Source organism: Manis javanica, chromosome 3 (genome assembly GCF_040802235.1).
Source record: "Manis javanica isolate MJ-LG chromosome 3, MJ_LKY, whole genome shotgun sequence".
NCBI lineage: Eukaryota > Metazoa > Chordata > Mammalia > Pholidota > Manidae > Manis > Manis javanica.
Window position 1 is genome coordinate 57,358,780 of NC_133158.1, and position 22,237 is coordinate 57,381,016.

Here is a 22,237-nt window from a genome sequence, read left to right on the forward strand (position 1 = left end):
GGGACTAATGACAAGGCTGATGAGGATCTACCACATGCTGGGCAGCCAGGGTGGTAAACCCTTTCCCTGTATCTCCTTCAGTCCAGTGAGTTGGATTCTATGATCATTGCTGCTTTAGGGGTGAGGAAACTGAAGTACCAGGAGTAAAGAAACTTGCCCAAGGTCACACAGCCAAGATCTGTTGGAGCAAGATTTAAACTCAGGCCATCAGAGTGCAAAGCCCAGGTTCTTACCTGCAGCTCTGTATTGCACCAGTCATTGATGCTTGCTCACATGTTTCCCACTTTGCCTGCTGGTAAGCATCTCTGAAGTCCCAATGTGCTCAGGAGTCTTATATCCAGACTATATGGTTCAATCAATTCTCTCCTCCTTCAAGACACCAACTCTGACTTCTCACACCTGTGCCTTTATAACTGTTCTATCAATACTCTGTTACCTTGCACACTGATTGGCATGCTCTGGGAAAACTGTTCTTTTTCAAATGGGTATTTCTTTGCCATTCTAATTAACTAGGCATCTTGCTAAAACCTAGTGCAGGGCAGTGTGAGGCCCATTGCAGAGACCCAAGATTTCTGAATGACCAATGAGTACCAGGATATTTCATGAGCACTGAGGTTTTGTCCCTGTATTCTCTGCTTGGGCTGTAAATTCCAGCAACCTTTTAAGATTTTCACATTACAATTCCTGCAGGTAGATTCCACGTACTCACCAGCAACTACTAGATAGGTTGGGAAAGAGGCCTAAATGGTGCTCACTTCACAGAAGCAGAAACTGGGGATCTTCCAATGATAATTTCAGCTTAAGTAAAAATGTTATTTCAGAAAATATAAAGAGAACCCCAGCTTCATGCTAGATGTACCTAAGAGCAACAAGGGATACAGAGAAGGGATACTCTCATGGAGATACTGGAATAGAAGCGATGAAACATGAAAAATAAAAGATGATAAATAAAACTCTGGGTGCCAGGAGACCAAAGTCCACATCTTTCATTCTGACCATTGAGTGCATTATGTCCAGCTCCTTCTGAAGCACCTGCCAGGCTCAAGTGGTTGTTTGGATGAAAGGTAAGCATTTGAGACACATCACCAGGTTTAGTAGTCCTTGTCTTTCCACATTTTCCTTTGTGCATCTGTCCCAGTGACAGATACATGTTGAGAGAGTGAGGGTGGGTGGGAAAATGGGTGAATGAAGCCATGATCCTGGAAGTCATATTCACATATCCCGAAAAGAACAATGGAATTAACCATCCTTGGAACTCAGTTCTCCTGGAAAAGCCAAACCCCATCACACCCACATTGCAGTCTTCCACTGGTTATTGCCCAGAGCTGACAATGTGATTTGTACAGTAGTGATGAATTGGTAGGGCCAAAATTTCAGAAATGATCTCCTTTTTAAGAGCATGATGTGGACAGCCATAGGCGTAGTTTTATTAAACCCTTCCCTAGCTTCAGTGTAGATGTCAGAAGGATCACAGAAAAGTCTGATAACATCAGTTCCCAGAGCTAGTAATTGTTAGTAACCCACCTGGAGTCATCAGGCACTAACCTAGCTCCTCTTCTCACAGTGCTCTTACATCACTAGGTCAGATGAATGGGACAGTACAAATCAGTTCCTGAAAGGGTTTCCTAACAGCCTCATGAAGAAGAAAAATATGCCCTTGCTGGTGTAGCACTTAGACATTTATTTGACATTTAAACAAATTGTTGATTAGTGAAAAGAAAAAGGAGTCCTTCCCATTGTGGAGGCCTTTACCTGCCCTGCTGCAGCCCCTCTGCCCTTTTCCAAACCCCAGTGCAAACAGCAGGAGAGCTGGAAGCATACCAAGGAAGCCGCAGAACCTGGGTAATCTCGCCAGTCACCTGCAGTCCACTAAAACAGCAATGCCTGCTCTGTGTGCCTCCAGAGGCTGACGCTTCACTCTGTCTCAGTCACAGATGTGCTCTCCTGTGCTGGGGATGATATATTTATTTGGACAGTTCCAGATGGCAGGAGTAGGCAACCGATTCATTTGTTCCTTCATTCCCAGCAGGTCCCACAAGGGCTTCAGATCTGGGGCCAGCATGCAAACAGGGCCCATCTCTCCCGAGGCTGAGGTGTTGCCTCTGATGACTCAGTCAGGGCCCCAGTCAGGGTGTGAGAGGGGAGGGGTGTTACAAGGGAGTCAGGGCAGCCTAGTCATGGGGGACGCTCCTGAAGACCCACATACTCCCAGAGGATGTCACAGCTAGTGGTAGCTGCCCCACTGTCCCACTATCTCAGAGCACCCAGCACCTGGGCCTCTCCCATCAATACCTACGAAGGGAACCAATGCTCCAAAGAAGACATATCCTCAGCTTCCAATTTCCCGCAGATATTTCGACACACCTTTGGATCACACCTGGTTAATATCCCTGAAGGTATGGCAGGAGAGTGAAGTGCTGTTTTACACATGTAATCTTGAAATTATGTGGTGGTTACAGGAAAGTGTGACAATACAAGTGCCCCCCTCCACCCTGCCTCTCAGTGACCTGGCAGAGAGACGACACTAAGCCTCCAGCTCCCAACCTGCTCTCTCCCCCCGAGTGTATCAGTCCTCAGAGCAAAGCTCCCAGGAGCCCCCAGGGAGACAGAGAGAAAGTATAAGTGAAAAAGAATGAATTGTTTCATTTGAAAGGGCATTTGGGGCAAGGCTATTCTTTTATGGTCAAAACATAACCATTTCTTTATTATTTGTGGTAAGGGAAAAAGCTATGACTGGTATAATAATGCAAAAAGACAGATTAAGGCAGAAATAACCTCTAATTATGGCATGTACACTCATCAACACCCATGTTTTGAATCTGGTTTCCCAAGGCCAATCTTGCCAAAGAATCCCTTAAAGTCCCTGCACCCCAGCACATCCCAACTTTAGCAGGCCACTGAATCCTTGATTGAGAAGTGAACTCATTTTATGTGGGGCCCAACCTTGACAGTGCTCAGATACCCCCTAGGGCCCAGAGTGGTCAAGAAAGCTCATGCCTGAGTGAAAGTCAAGCTCTACCTGAAAGGAAACTATGTCACAACAAGGAGTTGCTGTTTTTCAGACTGAATCTCCCTTCCCAATGTCCGAGGGTGTAAAGGCCCAGTCTGTAAAGCTGCCTAGGTAAAAAGCATGCCATTAACCAGTCCAGAAGGTATTGGGGTGGGGGATGCAGCTGGGGGCTGAATTGCCCTTTTCCTTCCATAAATGAGGTGTTCCCAGGCCTCACCACTTAGGTCAGGGGCCCGAGCCATCTGTCCACTCGGGGTGGTGCCTGGCACAGGGAAGCAGCCTATTACCTGCTGGACGTCCTGCTGGAAGACACAGAGCTGCAGCCGCTGGTGGAGCCGCACCTTGCGGTGCTGCCAGATGCTCTCAAGCCGCCGCTGGTGGTGCAGCACCTCATGTACCACGTCCAGCACCTGGTGAACCGCCTTGGAGTAGTTGGCTGTGGCTGTGAGGGACTCAGAGTTTCCAGGACTCAGGGGACGCTGCAGCACATCCAGCAGGGCTTTCCCATCCTGGCTGACCTGCAGGAAGGAAAGGAGGTCCTGTCAAGGAAGCAGAGGGCAGCCCAGGCCCAGAGAGGCAAGGATGGTCTGCCTGGGCATCCCTGACAAGGACTAAGACTAGGACCCAGACCCACGACAACCAAGGAATGCGCCAGCCAGAGCTGCCATGGTGGCCAGGCAGAGCGTCCTAGGATCCTGGGGGAGCAAAGTTGCTGGGGCAGCAGAGGGCTGTCTGATAGACTCCAGAATCAGGTTCGCTTTACCTCTTGAATTTTAGCTTTGTGAGGGCAGGGACTCTGCCTTGCTCATCTCTCCGCAGTGCCTAGAACGGTGCTTGACATGCAGTACTTGATAAATGTTTGACTGACTTACTGACCAGGTCAAGCAGTAGAATTTCATTTCAGAAATGAAGCTGAATATAAGCTGACACCACCACCCTCTCTCTCTTTCTCCTTCACCTTCCCTTACCTGGCTCTAAACTTCTAAATGTGTGACCAGAGCAAGTTACTTAACACTGTCAGGCCTCAGTTTCCTTATCTGAAAAATAGGGATAGTAAAGGTAATAATTCATGTACTTGTGCTGAGGATAAAATGGTATAACACATGTGGATTGCTTAGAATAGGGCCTGGTACGAGTACTGGCTACCAATTCTATCTCCTCTTTCTCCGTCACCACCACCATCATCATCATTCCTCTCTCCTGTCTTCTTTATTTCCTTGTCATTTTCTTTTTATATATATATTTATCTTCCTTTTGCTCTCCTTCTATACAATTTCTGCTTTTTTCTCTTGAGAGTGGTAACATCCCCATCTTAACAGAACATGCAGAATAAGGGAGAGAGGGACCCTTAGACTGTGGACACAACATCCATGCTCCTGGGCTCTCCAGCACTCACCCTCAGTGCTGAGGCCTTGGAAGCAACATTCCCTGTCATTCTTTATTGGAATCCTGGCACAATTTCAGTACCAAAATTTCTGGAAAGTGGTATCATTTGATCAACACCCGTGGCTCTCCAGTGCTGGCAGAGTACCCAGTAGAGAGCATGTGTCTTTCCAATTTAAAACAGTGATGACTAGGGAATTGATAGGAATTTGAAGTCCCTAAATTCATTTGGTTAACAATTAAATCAAAGCTAATTTGGAGTTGAAATAGTCTTCTTTTCCTTCTAGCAAGGTGGGGGAGGAGGTGTGCTCCCACCTCCAGTCTTATGATGATGGATGATGAATGGGAAGCTATCTGCTGAACTCACAGTGTCCCTGCACCCCACTTTTACATCCTGATAATAGTTTTGCTGAAGAAAGTTCAGGAACATAAAGCCAGTGTTACTGAAGTGCAACAGAAATGCATGTGGGACTGGAGGCTGATTAAGAGGAGTGCCAAGTACAATGTGGCTGAGACAAGAGAGGAAATCTGGCAGGTGGAATAAGGCAATCTAGGTGACCACCTCTACCCACCCCCTTCCACCATGCCTGCCTCCCACCCTGCTAAGGGAGGGGAAGTGCAAGTACCTTATAAATGATACAGAGGTCATACCCTCCAGAGATGTGAATACAACAAATATCCAGTGGCCAAGCCTGGGAAGCGCCCTAAGGGCTACCTGAGCAGATGCTGTCTTTTGGAACTGTGCTATGCCCGGGGCAGGCTGGATAGAAATGGAAGGCCAAGTCTGAAATCTGAAGCAACACAATAAAGTCTTCTGCTTTGGTCCACATCTGTAGGAGGCAGGGACAGCCCACTGAACTCTAAAGTGGGCCTGGAGGTGACATCTACATCCCACAGTGCTAAGGCCTGAGAATAAACTGGGAGAAATACCATGTCTCTCTATGTAAGTACACCCATACCTCACACATGTGAAATGTGGAAGTACAATATTAATCTTATGTGTATACTTTGTATTTGTATTTTACAAAGACTAAATTTAGAGATGCTTGACCCATGGGCAGAGGCACAGTTCTGTTAGAAAAGAAAGCCTTGGAGCATTTGGATTAGAGCTGATGAGATCAGATTTGGCTCACAAGCCCTCCTCTCGGCCTCCTATAATGACGAAACCTGTTGCCATTTTCCAATGCTTATTACTGTCAGGCACTGGGCCAAGTACATTACATGCACTGTCTTAATAGCCCTTAAAATTACAGGTAGGTGTTATCACCCTCATCTCACAGAAGAAACTCAGGCTTAGAATGGTTAAATTACTTGCCTGAGGTCACACAGCTGAGCAGGGGACCCAGGATTCAAACTCAGTTTTGACTGTGGCCAAAATCCTTACTCTCATCCAGAAGCCATCAGTTCTTTAACACACATCAAGCTCACCTGGGGTAGTATTTGTTAAAATGTAGGTTCCAGGTCCCACTTCCTAGCATTCTGATTCAGTCTGTGGTGCAACCCAGGCACCTGCACCTTTAACAAGCACCTCAGGTGAGTGAGCAGGTGGTCCAGGAACCCACTTTGAAAAACAACAGTGCTCTAAATGACTTGCTTCGAGGACTGCCATAGGTCAGATGGGAATTCACTTTCTCCTCATTTAGCTGCCTTACTCAGCCCATCTCTCTGTATCCTTCAGCCCCTCCATCAGAATTCATACCAACTAGTGAACTAGTAAACTTACTTACTTGTGTATATCCACACAGATGCACCGAATTATCCCTTCCCTTTTATTTTGAAAGAAACATCAAGAAGTTCCCCCCCTTAACTTGTACCATGCCCCCAGCCTTTGGAATTTCAGTGGAAGAGCCTTTTACTTTGTCCTTCACTTCCATGACAGCTTCTCACTCCTGCAAACAATTATCTCCACCCCATAGTGAATTTCCTCTGGGCCTTCTACTGAGAAAATTAGTATCTTTTGATGAGCTGCTTCATGAAATGGGTGGCAGGGCTAGTGTGTACATGCCCATTCACTGGCCAGAGGGCAAACTGCAGAGCAGCACAGCCTTGCTTTCTCATATTCCTCCCCCAGAGGAGACGGTCTGATCATAATACATAGGGTGGGGTGCATGCATGCACACACATGCGTGTGTGTGTGTGTGTGTTTGTGTGCGTGCCTGCGCATGTGTGCGTGTGCACGAACACCCATGCACAAATGTGGTACCCGTAATGGCTGCATAAAGCTTCCTGGCTGGAGATGCCATCATTCATAGATCAAGGATCTTAAAGATGTCTCCAAAAGGAGAAAAATGGCCTCTCAGTTTTGACTGTGGCCAAAATCCTTACTCTCATCCAGAAGCCATCAGTTCTTTAACACACATCAAGCTCACCTGGGGTAGTATTCAAACCAGGCCAGTTCACACTGTATAGGCCAGTGCCCTTGTCACCCACCCACACGTATCACACCCAGAACCCCTGAGTGTCCTGCTTGGTTCTTACCTCTGTGTAGGCCTGGGTCACCTGCTCATACAAGGACTGGTGATGGTGGATTGCCAGCTCCAGGTCCTGCATCTCAGATGGCAGGCCACCTTCACTGCACATCTTGCACCAGGCATCCACTCCTGACAGGAACTGCAAGGAGATGCCGGCTGGGTCAGTGTGGGAGCACTGGGGGTAGGCAATGGGCAGATTATGTAGAGGTGGTCAGATTCCTTGGGAAGAAGCATCAGAACCTCTGGAAGCTTCAGAGACTACTGCAAAGTGTGAATTATTTTCTTTAAATTCTACAAACACCAACATCACGTAAGAAGTCAGACACAGTACCTGTTCAGGAAGTGTGGTTTCCATAAAGATACTATTATGGAACAGCTGGGGGTGAGAGCTGTCTGCATGTTCAACAGGTTATATCCACTATAAAATACAGCTGTGGAAAGAGCTCAATTCACTACATGTATACACTAGAGCTTTTTGGCCCATGCACACTCATAGGCACATGTGAGAGGCTGCATATAACGTAACAGCATGTTTCCACATGTGGACTTTACAGTGTTATACTGAGTTGTAAAGAGGCAGAAATAATACCCCATACAGGACCATCAGGCAGCCCAGGGAGCTTGCAGACACCATTCCCACAGGGGAAGGAGATTAACACTCAACAAGATCCCCACTGTTGCATCAGTACCCTTAGGTGTGGGAGAGGAGAGGCAGCTCAGGGGGACAGACTGTACTGTGCCTACAGTGGCAGTGGCTCCCTAGATTTGATATAGAGATATAGATCTTGACAGGCATAAAATTATTTAAAAATTAAAATTAACAACTGTGGAAGACTATTAAGTCTCCATGCGCAAAGGGTGAGCTAACTGAAATCACTTAGATTTATTGGGTGGAAAAATTCACCTCTAAAACGCAAATAATTCTTCACCCAACAGTCTGGAATGGTTCTGTCTGTGATTCCTCTTGCCTGGTTGCACAGCTCCATTTAAATTAATTGCCTAAATACCTTTTTATCTCATTGCCTAGAACAGCCCATATGAGGACAATAAAGAGCTGCCTAAATAAATGCATTGAAATAGCCTTGAATCATTGTTTGGTGGTGTTTTTTTTTTCTAGCTAATAAGAGGCATGGTTTATGAGTTTCCCTGAAGGACTGGTAATACCTGAGGAAACTACAATAAAAAATCAGTACAAATAAATCTGCTTCTGTTCCAAACTAATCCAAGTCAGGAAACTTCAAATAGAAGTTGACTCCTCCAGTTACTCTCACTGGCACTGCCATTTTCTGCAACTGCTTGAGTTCTGACCTTGGTGTCACTGTCAGATTCCAGTCCTTGGTTGTTGGCTGTTGTGGTTGATTTTTCATTCTGTACATTTTTTTTTTCTTTTCATCACATTAGGCCACCTCCTAACAATTCTGAGAGAGTGCTGGGTACCATCCAGTATCACAGTACATGTATGTGCTACCTTCTCGGAAGCTTCTTTGCTCCACCAATAACCATTTTACAGAGGAATCTGAAAGCAACTTGACATTCATGTGTCAGCTGAGGGGGAGCACCTCTCCAAGGCCCTTGGGATTTCTCTGTAAAACTCAACCAATAGCCCGTGTGCATGTGGAACAAAAGACTCATGAATTTTCTCATGGTACTAAGAATGAACCAGTCACTATCAGTCACTTCCCCCATCATCCTTTTAAAAAAAAGGCTAGATCTCTCTCAGTGTGTGAGACTGTCCTTCACTTATGATGAAAATAGACACAGATGGAGGAAATACAAAGATACCAGTATGTTGATCAAATACCCACAGTAGAAATATCTACCATTTAAAAAGCATGCTAGGCACCTTAAACTCTCCTTCTCCAATCTTTAAAACAGCACTGTGACATTTATGATTACCCCCACTTTAGAGATGAGGAAACAAGCTCACAATTGGTGATGCGGCTTGCCTAAGAGTTACTGATTAGAACCTATATGTGTCTGGCCTCAAAGCCTACACTGTTTCAATTATCCCATGCTGCCTCCCATGTTAGGTGAGTAACATAGGGAGACATTTAAGTCCAACTCTCCATTATCTGTGAGCTACCCAAATGTCATACAAAGAAGTAAATTTAGAGGTCAAGACCAGAGGCTCTAATATTAGACACACCTGGGTTAAAATCTCATCTGCTCAGATTGTGTGATTTTTGCAGTAGTGTATTAGTAAATGTTTAATACCCTGCATGTGTGTGTGTGCATCTGTGTATGTACATGGGTGTGTGTAGTTAATTGATTGTCCCCCGATGCTTTTGTTTGCAAATGACAAACATAGTTGCAACACAAAAGCTGGTTAATAATTTCATTTACATCATGGTGTAACACAAAAATGAACAACACCTGAGGATTTTATCCATTGTATTATTACCACATCATTATTATTCACAGCAAGTGCTCCATGGAAAATTAGTTTCCCCTTGCTCTCAGCCCTCAACTTTCAGTTTAGTTTCACCCCTTTGGTCAATGCTCAGGGAACGCAAACTAAGCCAACAGTTAACACACACATGATGAGGTACTAAAACAGAATGTGAACAAGCTCTGGGTTCCTTCTTGTTTGGGTGTTAAGTAAGCTACCAAGAGTAACCAACGTCTCCTTGTGTAACGAACTTGGGTTATCCTTGCAACTACTCAGCAGGGTCTTCAGTGTTTCAAAGAGAGGTGGGCTCCCTACACAGACAGTGTATGTGCTCTCACCCTGCCCTGTCCCTGCCTCTGCCCTGCCCGCCAATGGCACACACAGCTCCCTTGGCCTCACCTGCTCAGCCTTCTGGTGGAACACTGCAGACATGGCTAGAATGGTGCTGCGTTCGTCCAGGGCAGCCGCAAAGCTCTTCCACTCCTGGTCCAGCTGTGTGGAAATCTGCTTGATTTGCTGTGAGGCATAATGGCCAGCCTCGGAGAGGCGGGAAGCCACAGACATGATGCGGTTGATGTTGACATAGGCGTTCTGGGAGGCAAAGGAGAGTGAGCTCTTAGTGGGCAAGCTGAGAAGGCATCCACAGAGCACTTGTCGAGTGGGTGGGTATTTGGGGAAAGAGGCTACCCAAAATAAAAAGGTTGAGGCCAGTATAGGCCACACTAGTGTATCCATTTTTGACCCAGGGGAAGTCTTTGTCAATGACATAAAATCTCAACCAATAGCAGGTACAGTACTTGAGACCTTCCACTTTGAGGATCAACATAGTTTTTGTGTCAACTACTGATGCACACAAATACAGTAACTTTACACGGATTACTTTAGTAATCCTCAGAATCACCTACTGAGGTCATGCCAAGGGGACAGAATGGCTCTTCCCAGAGTTATTCTCTGGCAACAATGGCTCAGACTAGGGCAAAAGCTGGAGGAGGCAAAGATACCTCTCTTATCAGGACAGCCATACTCAGGGCATTGGTGCCACATACAACAGGGCAGTGGTGCTCATCCGAAGGGGCAAAGGACAAAGTCACACGATAACTTGCATCTTCCTATCATCAAGCAAAGACTCTGATGCTACCTCATGCCTCCTCCTACCAAAACAGCTGGGGCCCTGGCCATCAGTCAGGGTTCACGCATTCTTCCATGCCAAAAATAAGACCTGTGGAACTCTTTCTTATCCCTACTTGACTTAGGAACATTTCCCCATGTGACCCCAAAAAGACATCTGTGGGTATCCTTGAAAGGCATCTGTAGGGCTCTCCTGGCCCTGCCAACTCCTTTCTTCTTGTGTTGTCTTCATGCTCATTGTCATCTTTGATTGCCAATTAAAAACTCATGACAGTGTACACTGTTTCCTGCTAGGCCAACAGAAAAGCCTCCAGGAAGGAACAAGACAAAAGAAAAACTCCACAAATATAAGACAGGAGAGAGCATGGTTATTTTTAACTGTTCCCTCCTATTAATTGTCTGAGGTGTCAAAACAATCAAGTAATATTTTGGCACCTGCAGGGAGCTTTTCTGAATCACACAATGTCTGCCTGAGAAGGATTAGGGTGGCAAGTTGCTTACACACCTTTTTCTTTGTTACAAATCTTCTCAAATAATAATAAATATTCTCCATCCAGCAACAGCATTTTCTCTTGGTTCTATTGGCTCTGCAGTTGTTCATTAATATTGGGTAAATTTAATGAAGGTTCTTCATTTTCCTTTCCCTTTTCTCTCACGGTCCCCATTTATCTTAGCTGTCCCTAACATGAAGCACTCCATCACAAAGCTGAGCCAGGTTGATAAGTTCTCTCTTCATTAAAAAGGTCTCCATGGATGGTTAAAAGGTTAAGGAAGTACTTGAACACAAATCCATCCTCATGTCTAATGGCTCCCATAAATAATCTCTTTCTTTAGTCTGACCTGAGAACTTTCTAACAGCACATTTCCTTAATAGAGCAAAATATTACTGACTTTTGTTATTTGAAATAATTATCCTTTAAAACTTTAGGTATCATTATTAGCCCTGTTATCTGAATTAGGACACAGATTTTCCTTTAGAAGCAGACTCTATGTATAAAATTGACTGAGAAATCAACTTTGCACTTTGAGGGAAAAAAACGCATGTACTAATTTTAATGGTTCTGTTTTCTAAGGCAATAACATTTGAATTCCCCCAAATTTCCTGCTTGTGTCATTTTCATAGTTGTGGTCCCCCTAAAGCAGACTTTGAATAAGAGATTTGGGGCAGATCATTTATTCGGGTGTGATCCCAGGAAACACAGTGGTGAGGGAGTGGGGAAGTTAAAGACAAAAGGGAGGAAAATTAATAAAAGATGTGCTCCTACTGCTACGAGCCAGAGTTCATCCTCCTGAAACCTTTTGACCAACTGTGTAGAACACACTTCCGAGCTGTCCCACTGGGAGGTAAAGAACCTGGAATGCACCAAGTCCTGTCACTCTTGGTTGAAGGTCCCTCCTGGAGTAAGTCCCCGGTATTTCCAGCCTGACCTATATATCACACGCTAAACACATTTCCTAGGTCAGAGAATGACCATGGGTAGAGAAACGCACAAAGCTGTCAATGTGTATGGACACCATCGCAGATAGTTGAAGGGATATGAGGGGGACATTGACAGCATCTGATATAGCTGTCTTCCAAACTGGATTTAAGTCCTGGAAACCACCCCTGCTCCAACACACACACACACACACACACACACACACACACACACACACACACACGCGCGCATTTGTCTTGATCTTTTAAGGATTATTGTGTTTTCCTGTCCTGGGAAAGAACTTGTGTGCTTTTGGCCAGAAGGGATACAAGAAAAGCAATTAATAGCAAGGCACCAGCCTGTCCCCAGGGTCCCTCATGTACATCTTATGGATGCCTGGGCCTCTGTCATTACTTCCTGTTTACACTCTCTCCCCACAGGGAACACAGGGAGGCATATTTCTGCTTGCTTTTAGGAAGAACTTCATAGCTATTAGAGGTGTCTAACTGTGGCTGCCTCTGAAGGCTGTTAACACCTTGTCAGTCATTCAAATATGTATGGAGGGTGGCCAGGCTCTGTGTTGAGGGCTGTGGGAGATCAAAGAGGAATGAGACAGGATTCCTGCCTCAGGGGCTCACAGCTGAGCCTTAAGAAAGTCCTCCAATAACAGTAATTTAAAGCAAAATGAAGCAAGTGCTTTGACAGAGGTGGAGGCAGCTCCCCGTGGGGATGCAGAGGGCAACGATCTGTGCCACTAGGAAGGGACCTCCTGCACAGCAAGGGGTGGGGAGGCTGGCAGTCCACCAAGGCCCCCTTCAACCCTTAAGCCTGTGATCACAAGTAATAGTTAAAAACAAACAAAGACCACAGCTTACATCTCACATTCTAGAGGCTATTAAAGGAAACAGCCAATGCCTTTTTGTTTCCTTATCAGTGGGCAGAGAAATGACTTACTAAAACTAACAAATGATTATGCTTCACAAAAGAAGTCAAGGCAGCATTCCTCACAATAGAAGGATAAATATAATGTTGACTCATGAATTTGCTTATTATTCTTCTCTACAGTCCCTTTTCAGGAAAGTGAAACACTGCAGGCAAGTCACACTGCCCAAGTTCATCATCATCATCTGGATTTGCCTTCAGCCTAGAACCTCAGACAAGGGCAGGTGGATTCTAAACTGCAGCCACAATGAAAATAGGAGAATGGCAGAAAAGGTCTCAAAAGGCTTACCAGGAAGGAACAAAGTTAAAGAGTTGAGTTAAGAGTCTGAGTAAACAGGGCACTTAGTCCTGAGGCACAAACGGCATGGCACGCCTTTGGTCAATCCATCTGTGCAGTTCTTCTCTGTCACTGTTTATATCTATTAAGGAGCAAGTGGGAGTCTTGTCTGTTCTGGGGACACAGCTAGTAGGAATGGATATTTTGACTCTTTATGGCCTTTCGGTTTCCCACCACTTGCCTCCTCCACTTCCTCCCATCTGCCTGGCTCTGCCTTTCTTCCCCGCCAGCCCCCTTCCATCTACAGTCAAGGGCACCAAAGTCACCAGGCCAGGAGTCAAGAGTCATGCATTCTGGTCCAGTTCTGGCATTCACCTAAGATGGCACTTGCCCCCTCTGTGCCTCAGTTTCCTCAGCTGTAAAAAGAGGGAGTTGAACTAAATGATCTCAGAAATTCCATTTCTGAGTAAGCAATGTCAGTTCCATATAACCCAGGTCTCTAGGTGCATTCCCTGTTTATGGAGGGCACCCAGATTGAATGTAGAAAGAACTTAGAAGTCACAGTTTTCTCTGTCTTATCTTCAGTGCCCAGGGGAATACTGACTAGATCCGTTCCCTTCCCAAACTCTTCTGCTGAGGAATTTGTGCATAAACTGAAGAAACAAGGGTAACTCAAACCTTTCAGGTGTCCATGTACAATAGGAAGGTTTTAAATAAAAGAGTAACATGGTCTGACTTATGCTTTTAAAAGATTGCTCTGTGGCTCAAGGGTTGGCGAGGGGAAGCTTGCGTGGAGAGAGACCAGGGACCGTAACACCACCTACCCTAGAGGTACACATAGCCCAGCCTTGGCTGCCCACATACCTCAGCCCCTCATCCTGCCTCTGCAATCTGCCCTGTCATGAGAGGGCCCCAGCTGGCAGCTTCTAGGTAACCAAGGGACACCTGCTCCCCTTCCCTCTCCTCCTCAGTCTCTTCCCCTGGGCTAAGCTGCCTTGACTAACAGGCTTCCCTGGCCAGAAGTTAGCAAAATGACAATGATTCTGGCTGAATGACTATCTTCTTAAACCCTTACCTCAAAAATGCTTTATTAATTTAAATCCCATACATATGTGCTATGCTTCTATTATTATCATTATTGAAAGTAGCACACAGTCCAAGACGTAAACACGCTCTAGCCTCCAAAATGCATTGTGTCTGCAGCACGGTCTGTTGCATCATCTGCCCCATCCCACCCTGAAGCCTCTCCTTTCAATATTTTGGTCACAAATGAGTACTATAACTAAATTTCAGCAGAATCTGGCTATCTCAACAACCCTCTATATTTACACCCTGCCTCCACTTTTATTGCCTACAAAATTCTGTTTTTTTGTTCCATTTTTACAGCCATTAACTGGAGATCACAAGATGGATGGATGGCCCCTTCTCCCGAGGCCTTGTCTCCTGCTGTGATGAACTAAAATCAATAAAGCAGAGTCATTCTGCTGAAAGAACTACTTGGCAGACTCTTGATGAAAGTTTGCATCTCTGCCAAAGGTTCTGACTTTGAACCTGGCTCCTGGCTGGCCTGACTGGCTACAGAAACATGCAAAGTTGTTTGCAAGATAATGATAACTTCCCACTTAGAAACCCAGCTAAGTGTCCTCTTTAAATGAAGTTTCTTTTGTGATATACTCTGAACGATATACTGGTCCTTCTAGAAATAACCATTTGATGGAAGCTGTCATTTTGGTAACCCTAAGCCTTGTGTCAGGGGCTGCTTGTAAGAGCAGATCATTGCTGAGTGTGTATATTATTTGAATCCCATTCACATCACTCCTCAAAGCAGTGGTGAACTTTATACTCCCTTGGTCAAAGGTCCCCACCCTGAATCAGAAACCCTCTCCATGGGTTACATGAGATAACATAAAGCATTCAGTCAGTTGCAGGCATTTAACAAGTAACTCAATGAATGTTGTATCTTTTCCCTCATCCATTTCCAGCAGAACTGGTATTAACTCCCCAAATCCAGTCCAAATTGAATTAAAGTATTAGCAAAAAGCATTACAAAAAGAAAAATCTGTTAATTATTCCAACAAGAGGTAAATATTTCAACACGAGTCAAAAGTCCCATTGTATTTCACAGAGAAATGCCACATGTCTCCTACTGTTCCTGAGGAAGAGTCCCTCGCCATGGGAGCCCACATGTGCCCAGCCCTACAAGTAGGGGAAGCTGCCCTAGCTGTTTGTCAGAGCACTGCCCTGCATACCACACCCCCTCTGCTGGCAGACACTCTTCCCCTAGGATTCAAGGGCCTGGGGCCCTGAATTGTTCACAAATCATTAATTGACCCAGAGAGATCAGATACCTCAGAATCAGCCAGTGACTTGATCTGTGAGCCATGCCCTTTCAACAGTGTCCTTCCATACCTTAAGTTGGAAAAAACAGAGGTCTTTGTCTCTTGGGACAGCATTCTTAAGGCATCTCCACTATCTGGGCATATGTCAGCCTCACACAGAGCACCCAGAAGTGGAAATGTCTTGTCCTCATACAAGATTCTTCTCCTTATCAGTAGTGGTGTTACAAAAGTGGCAGAAGACTCTTCACCCAGCTGGGCAAGGGGGACCTTTGCTTTGTTGTCCAGAAATGATATTTCTCCTTTCTCATCTTCATCATAAGAGACACAGGGAAGTCACTGAGATGCTGTCTCATCTCCACAAAGAATGACTCCTAGACAAAGGGTTCTCATTCCAGTTAGTGGGGCTGTACCTTTTAAATTAATATTATGAAAATGGAAGTTGCAATCTATAACATCATCACAGGAGGTGAGGCACAACTACCACATAGGGGCCACTCTCTTGAAAGGGGCTCAGTTCTCTAGACAAGACCTGGAGACCTTGACTCCAAAATCCAAGAGTCACGGGAGGGAGGCCAGTCAAATAACCAGCCAAAGGCTGAAGCACTCAGCAAAATCATTTAGTCAAGTGAAAACCAAATGTTATATCAAAATGCTAAATACAAAATATATAAACTGTACAGACTTAACTGAGAAAAACATTCATACCAGGGAAGCATGCCCAATGTGATCAGTTATTGAATGCTTATTTTGTACCAGATCGGCATGGTGGTGGGACCTTTCCCTTAGGGTCTTTTTCTCATCCAATTCTCCTGTATACAGAGATTTAAAGGTGTTTTTGGGGATACATATATATTTAATATATTTTGGTATATATCTATACATATATTTAATAACTGGGGGAAATATTCTTAAAACTATATAAAGGAAATGTGCAGTATTTTATCCCCCAGTACTTTCTCTCTCACTTCCTCTTAGTACATCAAAGCATCAGGTATCTATGGGTGATGAAATCAAGGGGGAATTTATGCTCAACTACCCACTTTTATCAAACTCACTTTTATTGAGACATAAAGGTTGTTTCTAGTTTTTGTTCTTTGTTTTTTTTAACTTCTCCATATAATGCTAAGGGTTGTGGGGTATTTTTAATATTTTTTAGTTTGAAAAATTATTTTAAAGTATCTTTAATTTTAATACATTTGGTCAGGTTGCAGTTCATGAAAGCCACAATTAGATTTCACCATCTCTTTTTACTTTGGTAAAACTTTTTTTTTAAGTAAGGCACAATTTACAACCAGTGAAATAGGTAAGTTTTAATAAGCACATACTGCTTTAATAAGAAAAAGAATATAAACACACTTTATTTAAAGATTTTTAGAAGCCAAGTTCATATAACAATCTCATTTTATAGTTAGAAAGAAATAAAATAAAACCCAGACATTTTTTTAATCCATCTAGAAGGCATTTAAAAAATTGTTAAATCAAGTGATACATTCAAAGTCAGAAAGACCAATTGTAACTCAGATCCAGGCCTCTGATTCCTAGTCTTCACAAGCTTTCTACTTATAGCTACCTTTTCTTCATGCCCTGCAGCTTATATTCATTCGTTTTTGTTTTGTCATACTCAAAGAGAGCCATGAAGAGAAGGTTTTGGAGATTTTCCCATTACAGCGTTCAGAGACTTTATGAGTAACATTCAATATCAGTAAGAAAATAAAGAGATTGTGCCAAAGCAATGGAAAAAGGTGAACCTCACATCCTTTTCTCAGCTTAATAATACCATATGTATTGCTTACATCTTTGCTAGTCCCAAACCCACTTTAGGTCCTGATGCTGTTGAAGTATCAGCTTGTGATTAATTAGTTTAACATTACCATGTAAACCTGCTGATCCCACATTGAAACATATGGACACTGGGATAGTAACATCTGGAATCAGAACTGTCCATGCTTGAAACTCTACTATAATACTTGAGATGTGATGAGCTCTAAATGAAACTTCCAAGTTCTGACTCCTACAGACCACAGGGTGCCCTCTGGGGGCCAAACAGTGTGGCTGATGGATGACTATCTGTTCAGGTCTGGCCAAACAGTAGGTATGCCATGTGGAAGCCATCTGTCACTGTTGGGCAGAGACAGAAAGGGGCAGGAGCAGCCTTCGTGCTCAGCAAAGATAACATTGGCCAGTGGAGACCTCTGTCCCTCTTGCCTGGCTTGCTGCAGTGAAGTTTCCTCCAGCAATTGCTTCACAAACCATTAAGCAGCCGTGAAAACAAGTGCTTGGCCTTATGTCAGAGGGCCAAGGAAACCCAAGAGCAGATTTCAGTAAAAGAGAAACCAGTCTCTCTGTCCTCTCTCAGCTCTAAGTGAAACTCCCTTGGAGGGGTTGAGTGTCTTTGTATGAGGCATCGTTGCAGGACTAAAACGGTGGGGAGGGATGAGTATAGCTGGAATCAGATTCAGGGACACCAGTGGGGAAAGTGGTTGGGAACAATGCAACTCCTCTGGGTTAGGATGCAATTATTTCAAACTGCCTTTAAGGTTGGAATCAGAGGCTATAAAACCTCATGGAAATACCTTCACCAGTATTTTAACCCCAAGTCTTCTCTCTTGTAAGATGTGGCTATCCAGAGCTTGGTCTGTGGCATCAGTACAACCTGGGAGCTGGTTAGAAATGCAGAATCTCAGGCCCCTTCCCAAACTTTTGAATCAGAATCTGCATTTTAATGAGATTGTCCCAAGTGATATGTATGCACATGAAAGTTTGAGAAGCCCTATAGATGGGAACTCTGAGGAGCTGCCTCAAACAAGGGGAGCTGTTTCTTCTAACACTCCCAATCCCAACAACGACAACAGCTGAACACATGCCAAGCATAACATTGTGCCAAATGTCGTGCTTAAAATGCGTGATTACATCTCATCCTTAGAACATCTCTGGCAAAGGTGCTGTATCATTACTCCCCATTTACATATGTGGTGGTGAGGCTCTGAGAAACTGAAATAACTTGGCTATGATGGCACAACTAGGAAGGAAATACAGAGCCATGGTTAGCACCTAGTGTCCACGGTCTTTCTCAACAGGCTGTTTTACTTTGCCATAAATGTGAAGCAGTTGGGCTGGCCAAGGATGTCCAATGGAGAGGGGAGATGATGAAGAGAAATTTCTTCCAAAGATCCAAAGACTCATATACCAGAGAAATAGGGCTCCTGGAGAGAGACTTCATTAAAAAATCTCTGTATCTCCGAAGTCTTTCTACTGGGGCCCTCGATTTGCCCTTAGAATTCCCAGAAGAGCCCAGCTCCAGAATGGGCAGGAGACTGGCAGGTGAATATCTCTTGTCCTTTTCCTCCTTCAGCAATAATCTCCACCTGCAAATCCAAGGCCAGTCACCCTGGGAACACGTCCCTGTCTCCACAGATCCACAGGAAATCTCAGGTTGAGGTAACTTGTTGCCCCTTTAATCAGTATCTTGCCTTATTGCTGGAGTTGAAATCTGCTATCTTAATTAGTTAACCATTCATTCAATAATGCAAGGCACTGTGCAAGCAGGAAACAAGATAGACAAAATCCCTATGCTCATGGAGCTTACATTTTAGTAGAGGCATATTTATTATATCTTTAGATTTACTACATCTTATTTCAGTGTTATATAAAATAGTGCTGGGAAAAGTATGTAATGTGGTGGGGTTAGGAAGCACTACTTAAGGCAGAGTAGGCAGGGGTGACACCTGAGCTTAGCCTTGAATGAAGTGAGAAGGTAAATCATGTGGCTATGGGCGGGAAAGGTTTCAGGCAGAGGGAACAACAGGGGCAAAGATCAAGAGGCAGGAATGACCCTGGAGGGTTCAAGAAACAACAAGGAGCCAAGGTTAACTGCAGCAGATGAATAGGTGGTAGAAGCTAAGATTTGAGAGGTACCTGGGGTCCAGGCCACATAGAGCCTTGTAAGCCATAGTAGGGACCTTCAGTTTTTATTCTGAGGAGGAGATTAGGACATTAAATCATTTTGAGTGGAGTGACATGATACGATGTACCTACCTTTTGGCAGGATCAGTAGGGCTGTTGTGTTGAGAATGGACTGGAAGTGAACAAAGGTGGAAAAAAGGAGACCAGGTGAGGAGATACTGCAATAGTCTATGCAGGAGCCCATGGCAGTTTGGATAAGGCATTAGCCATGGAGACAGTAACAGCTAGATTCTGGATGTAATTTGAGGGTAGAGCCAAAGGACTTACTGAAGGAAATCCTTTAGCTCTTCCTCATTTCCAGCCTCTGGCTGTGTTGGGCTCTCTGATCTCTGCTTTTCCTAATGCTCCCTTCCCATATGCCTACCTGGTCCTGACCTCTCAGTTCTCAACTGTCCTGACTCTCATGCATCTTGCCTGTGTGCCTCGGATCAGCCTCTGGCCCTCATCTGGTACTCCTGGCTGGCTACCATCCATTCCCCAGAACGGCATATGTAACACTGCTGCTGCCTTATTATCATCAATACTTCATATTTGTGTCATGCTTTACAGTTTAAGCCCTTTGTGCACATTATCTCACCTGACATGGTTTCATAGCCCATTTCATGCCTTTCATTTGGCCCCAGGAGATCTCAAAGAAGAGGCATGAGTCAGCTTTGGCTGAATTTCAAACAGATTAATTCCTTGGCAGTTGCAGTCCTGGCAGAGACCAGGCACTGGCAGCAAGTGAGTATAGGTAAACTGAGCTACAAGACTCAAGGGCTATACACTGAGAGGGCAAACCCAATAACCCAAGGGCAAGGAATGTGCTGACACAAGACTCCAGAAGCCATGGATTGAAGCCAGAAAAGAGGTACTGGGCCGTGGGCAGAGATCCAGGAGTGAGGGAGAAGAGGAGGGCAATCTGGGGCCTGGACTGGGGGCTTGTGGTCAAGAGAGAAGGCTGAACCAGGCCAGTGCCACGAGTCAGAAATCTGAGCCAAGCCCGGCAAATCAGCTCAGCTCAGAGAAGTTCTTCGTAAGGGACCCAGGCCAGGTGACTTGGGAGCAGGAGACAGGAACAAGAACTGTGCACAGGGTGAGGCTAAGAAAGCCTTGGCCTGAGCCAAGGAGCTTCCCTATGTTTCTTGTTTGACTAGGAGCCCATCCCCTAAACAACTAATTAGAGAGTCATGGGTGAAGTAAATGGGGGACTTGGAAAGGCTGGGGTGGGGAGCAAGGAGAAGGGAGTAAAGACAGATACTCTTTCCCTCTGATACTCCTGACCTTGAAGGGAAGTCCTCACCTAATTATCCAATAGCTTCAGAGTTTGACCCCAGGGCCATTTCTGGTTGGCTAATTCCCTTCACCCTGGACTGGTGATTCTCAAGTCAGGTCTCTCAACCTTGCACAGATTTTCTGGGCTCCACACCAGCAGTTAAATCAGATTCTAGGCAGTGGGGCCAGATGTGGTGTTTTTCAAAGCTTCCCAGGTAACTCAAGTGGGCAGCTAGGGTGGAGGACTGATGCCTTAAACAAGTGTTCCAGTTTTACCAGGCTTAGTCCAAAGGGCACTCCTCTTTCCTTACACAAGTTTAATGCTGACAATGGTGCCAAGCTCAAGGATCATAAATGAATCCTGAGCAGATCAGAAAATAAAATCTAATCCCCCTAATAAGTTGAAAGAAAAGGGAAATTTCACCCACAAGGTAGTTTGTACAGATAATAACACTGTGTCCTGTTCAACTTTATTAGTAAGAATAGGTCTGGCTAGTGATACATGCAATATTTTACAAGTGCAGGTTTCACTAGGAGGCCAGCCTTAGGAATCCCAGTGTTAATAGCAAACACTGGATCACATTCATTTTTGCTGGGGAGGGACACATTTTAGTGGCTTTATTTCCACCTTTAGGATTAGAACCTCGGAAACAAAGATGCTTGGGGTCAGGAGGAACTTGAAAGATTATCAGTCTAATAGTTTCCAGGCTTTGGTATGAATCACCTGCAGACCTTGTAAGCATTTGGTTTTCAGGCCCACCCCGCTGGAAACCATTGCTCTCATCTACCTTCTTTCCAGCTGTTGTTCAGCTTCTGCTGAAGTCAAGTCCTATAGGGCTCCCTCAGAAGTGAAGGTCCTGCATTATCAGTTCTGTGTACCTATTGCCCAAACTCTGCTCTAGTTGGTGACAGATGCTGTGGCATGCTTAACATCCCTATTCATCCAACAAGCATTTATTAGGCACGTATGAAGTGCCAGGCATTGTCATAGGTCCTGGGGATGCACACAAAGTTCTGCCTGTAGCACCTTATACACTGGTGGGAAAAATTCTCTTTGCATTCAGTACATGAATTTGAGGATGGCTAACTTGAAAATTCCTTGAAGACAGCTGTGTGCCTTATAAATTTTGTGGTCCTTAGCGTCTAGCAAAAAGAACAGGGAATACAAACAGCAAGAGTTTTTGGAATAAACCAATGAGTAAAAGCCAGATGGAGCACCCCAGTCTTACTACCTCAGCCTTGCTAATGCCACCAGCATTGGTGTCCACGCTCTGTCAAGGTCACTCTTTTGAACCATTACAAAAGTTGTATCTTAAAGCCAGTGAGAGCTTACAAAACACCCACTCTTCAGATGTCTTGTTTTTCTCCTTTTTAAAAAAAGTTTTAGAGATATAATTTACATACCATACAATTCACCCATTGAAAGTATACAATTCAATGGTTTTGAATAATAGTATTTAGTATACATAGTATTTAGTATTTAGTTGGATATGTGCAACCAACACCACAGTCAATTTTAGAATATTTTCATCATCTCAAAAAGAAACCCTGCTGGTGGGAATTTAAACTAGTTCAACCATTGTGGAAAGCAGTATGGAGGTTCCTCAAAAAACTAAAAATAGAAAGACCATTTGACCCAGGAATTCCACTCCTAGGAATTTAC

At 44.5% G+C, this 22,237-nt stretch overlaps 1 protein-coding gene across 20 annotated transcripts in view; it reads right to left on the reverse strand.

Moving 5' to 3' along the window:
• KALRN (kalirin RhoGEF kinase) overlaps positions 1–22,237 on the reverse strand; it is a 654,582-nt gene that overhangs the window by 370,878 nt on the left and 261,467 nt on the right. For all 20 annotated transcript variants that reach the window (XM_073231508.1, XM_073231507.1, XM_073231506.1 and 17 more), the window contains exons 7-9: positions 9,653–9,844; positions 6,872–7,003; positions 3,298–3,528 (exon numbers count right to left, since the gene is read on the reverse strand). In XM_073231508.1, the coding sequence (XP_073087609.1) occupies positions 3,298–3,528; positions 6,872–7,003; positions 9,653–9,844 (555 nt within the window). The remainder of the gene's footprint in view (positions 1–3,297; positions 3,529–6,871; positions 7,004–9,652; positions 9,845–22,237) is intronic.